This window comes from Calidris pugnax, unplaced genomic scaffold (genome assembly GCF_001431845.1).
Source record: "Calidris pugnax isolate Ruff unplaced genomic scaffold, ASM143184v1 scaffold7, whole genome shotgun sequence".
Classification (NCBI taxonomy): domain Eukaryota; kingdom Metazoa; phylum Chordata; class Aves; order Charadriiformes; family Scolopacidae; genus Calidris; species Calidris pugnax.
Window position 1 is genome coordinate 150,302 of NW_015090762.1, and position 2,201 is coordinate 152,502.

Below are 2,201 nucleotides of genomic sequence, written 5' to 3' on the forward strand. Positions count from 1 at the left end.
CCAACATCCCTCCCAACCCCCCCACCCTGGGGCCCTTGGGGTGTCACCTGCTCCCACAGTGGTGACCCCCAGATGGTGACACCCACCATGACTGGGCAGCTTTGGGGTGGCCCCCCCACTTTGGCGGGGGGGGGGGGTTATAATATCTGAATCTTTTCTGCCTTTTGTGTGAGTTTTCTTGTTGATTGGCAGTGATTAACGTAGTAATGTTTGTGATGGCCAGCTGAAAGTTTTATCTCAACTCCCCCACAAATACTGACATCATCTTCATCTAAATAAAGTACTAGGTTTTTTATGCTGGATGTTCAAGTTTGATGATAGGACCATAGTAGAATCCAAGTGGAAGGGACCAAGGGAGGTCTCTGCTCCTGTGTCCTACTGAAAGTACAGTCAACTCTGTTTTCAGACCAGATTGAGCTGATCTGGAGAAATTCTAAAGACTGATTTCATAATCTCTCTGTTCAAACTTACTTATTATGTTTTCCTTCCCATTTTATTCGTGGTTAGAACCTGCCAAATTGCAATTCATGACCTGGTGACAAGTGACTCATTAACACTGAGGATATTAACGAGTCCCCCTGAGGGGGGGACACAGCGGTGGGGGGGGACAGAGGGTGCTGGTGCTGTGGGGCCAGGCATGTTCTGGAGATGGTGGTGGTGACCCCCATCCCATGGGTACGGGGTGGGGGAAACTGAGGCACGGAGGGGTGACCAGGGCCAGCGGAGGGGGTGCTGGAGGGGAGGGCTAGAGGGGGGGGCTTGTGGGGTGCTGCCTGCCCACATCTGCTTGTCACATCACCCATTGTGTGTCCCCCCCCAGGGCCACCAAGTCGCCATGGCCGACCCCAGCCACATCCAGTCGGCCGCCTCCAAGAGCATCCGTCCCTTCCGCTCCAGCGAGGAGTACCTGGAGGCCATGAAGGAGGACCTGGCCGAGTGGTTCAACACCCTCTACGACCTGGACATCCAGGTGGACACCTTCCTGGAGAGCTTGGAGACGGGCTGTCACCTCTGCCGTCACGCCAACAACGTCAACCGCATCGCCCTGGACTTCCAGCAGCAACACCCCGAGGTGGCCGCCCGTATGCGCGTCCCTCAAAATGAGGTCGTTTTCCAAGCCAAGAACGTGGTGCCCGGGTCCTTCATCGCCCGGGATAACGTCTCCAACTTCATCCAGTGGTGCCGACAGGACCTGGGCATCCAGGACGTCCTCATGTTCGAGACCAATGACTTGGTGCTGAAGAAGAACGAGAAGAACTTTGTCCTCTGTTTGTTGGAGGTGGCCAGGAGGGGCTCCAAGTTTGGCATGCTGGCCCCTATGCTGATCCAGATGGAGGAGGAGATTGAGGAGGAGATGAGGGACCAAATGGGCTACGGCGTGCTGGGCACGCGCCAGGAGAGCCGGGACCTCCAGGTGGCCACCTACCCCGGCAGGGCCCGGCCCATCACCCTCTGTGACCTGAAGAACCTGGATGAGCTGGTGAGACACGCTCCCCTGGGAGCCTTGTGCTTGGGTCCTCTCTGTCCACCCAACCGGGTGCTCTATGGCCCTTGGGAGGGTCTGTCCACTCAATGGGGCACTCTATGGCCCACAGGAGGTCCTGTCTGTCCACCCAATGGGGTGTTCTATGGGCCATGGGAGGGTCTGTTTATCTATGGCTTGTAGGAGGTCCTCTCTGTCCACCCAGTGGGGTGCTCTGTGGCCTCTGGGAGGTCCTCTCTGTCCACCCAACTGGGCTGGCTGCAGCCCTCGGGATGTTCTTCTCCATCGACCCAACCAGGTTCTCCATGGCCTGTGGGAGGTCCCCCTTGTCCACCCAACCAGGTTCTCCATGGCCTGTAGGAGGTCCCCCTTGTCCACCCAACCAGGTTCTCCGTGGCCTGTGGGAGGTCCCCCTTGTCCACCCAACCACGTTCTCCGTGGCCCGTGGGAGGTCCTCACCCCCCTTAGCCAGGTCCACCATCCTGTCCATGTCCTGTGGGAGGTCCTCACCCCCCTTAGCCAGGCCCACCATCCTGTAGAACCCCCTGAGGTCAGGAGGGGTTATTTTGGTGGCCATGGCCATAATCACAGGGGGCATCACCTCCGCCCCTGCCACTTCCTCCTTCACCGCGGGGAGGGACAGGGTGGTCCTCATCTCGGGGCCCTTCTCCTGACGGGATCCCTTCCTCCTCCTCCTCCTCCTCCTCCTCCTCCCAGG

General features: G+C 58.6%; 1 protein-coding gene across 1 annotated transcript in view; it reads left to right on the forward strand.

Moving 5' to 3' along the window:
- The first annotated feature begins 825 nt into the window (after positions 1 to 825).
- Positions 826 to 2,201, forward strand: part of GAS2L1 (growth arrest specific 2 like 1) — an 8,176-nt gene continuing 6,800 nt past the window's right edge. Inside the window, exon 1 of the mRNA XM_014966793.1 lies at positions 826 to 1,643. Coding sequence (XP_014822279.1) covers positions 836 to 1,643 — 808 coding nt within the window. The 5' untranslated portion in view covers positions 826 to 835. The remainder of the gene's footprint in view (positions 1,644 to 2,201) is intronic.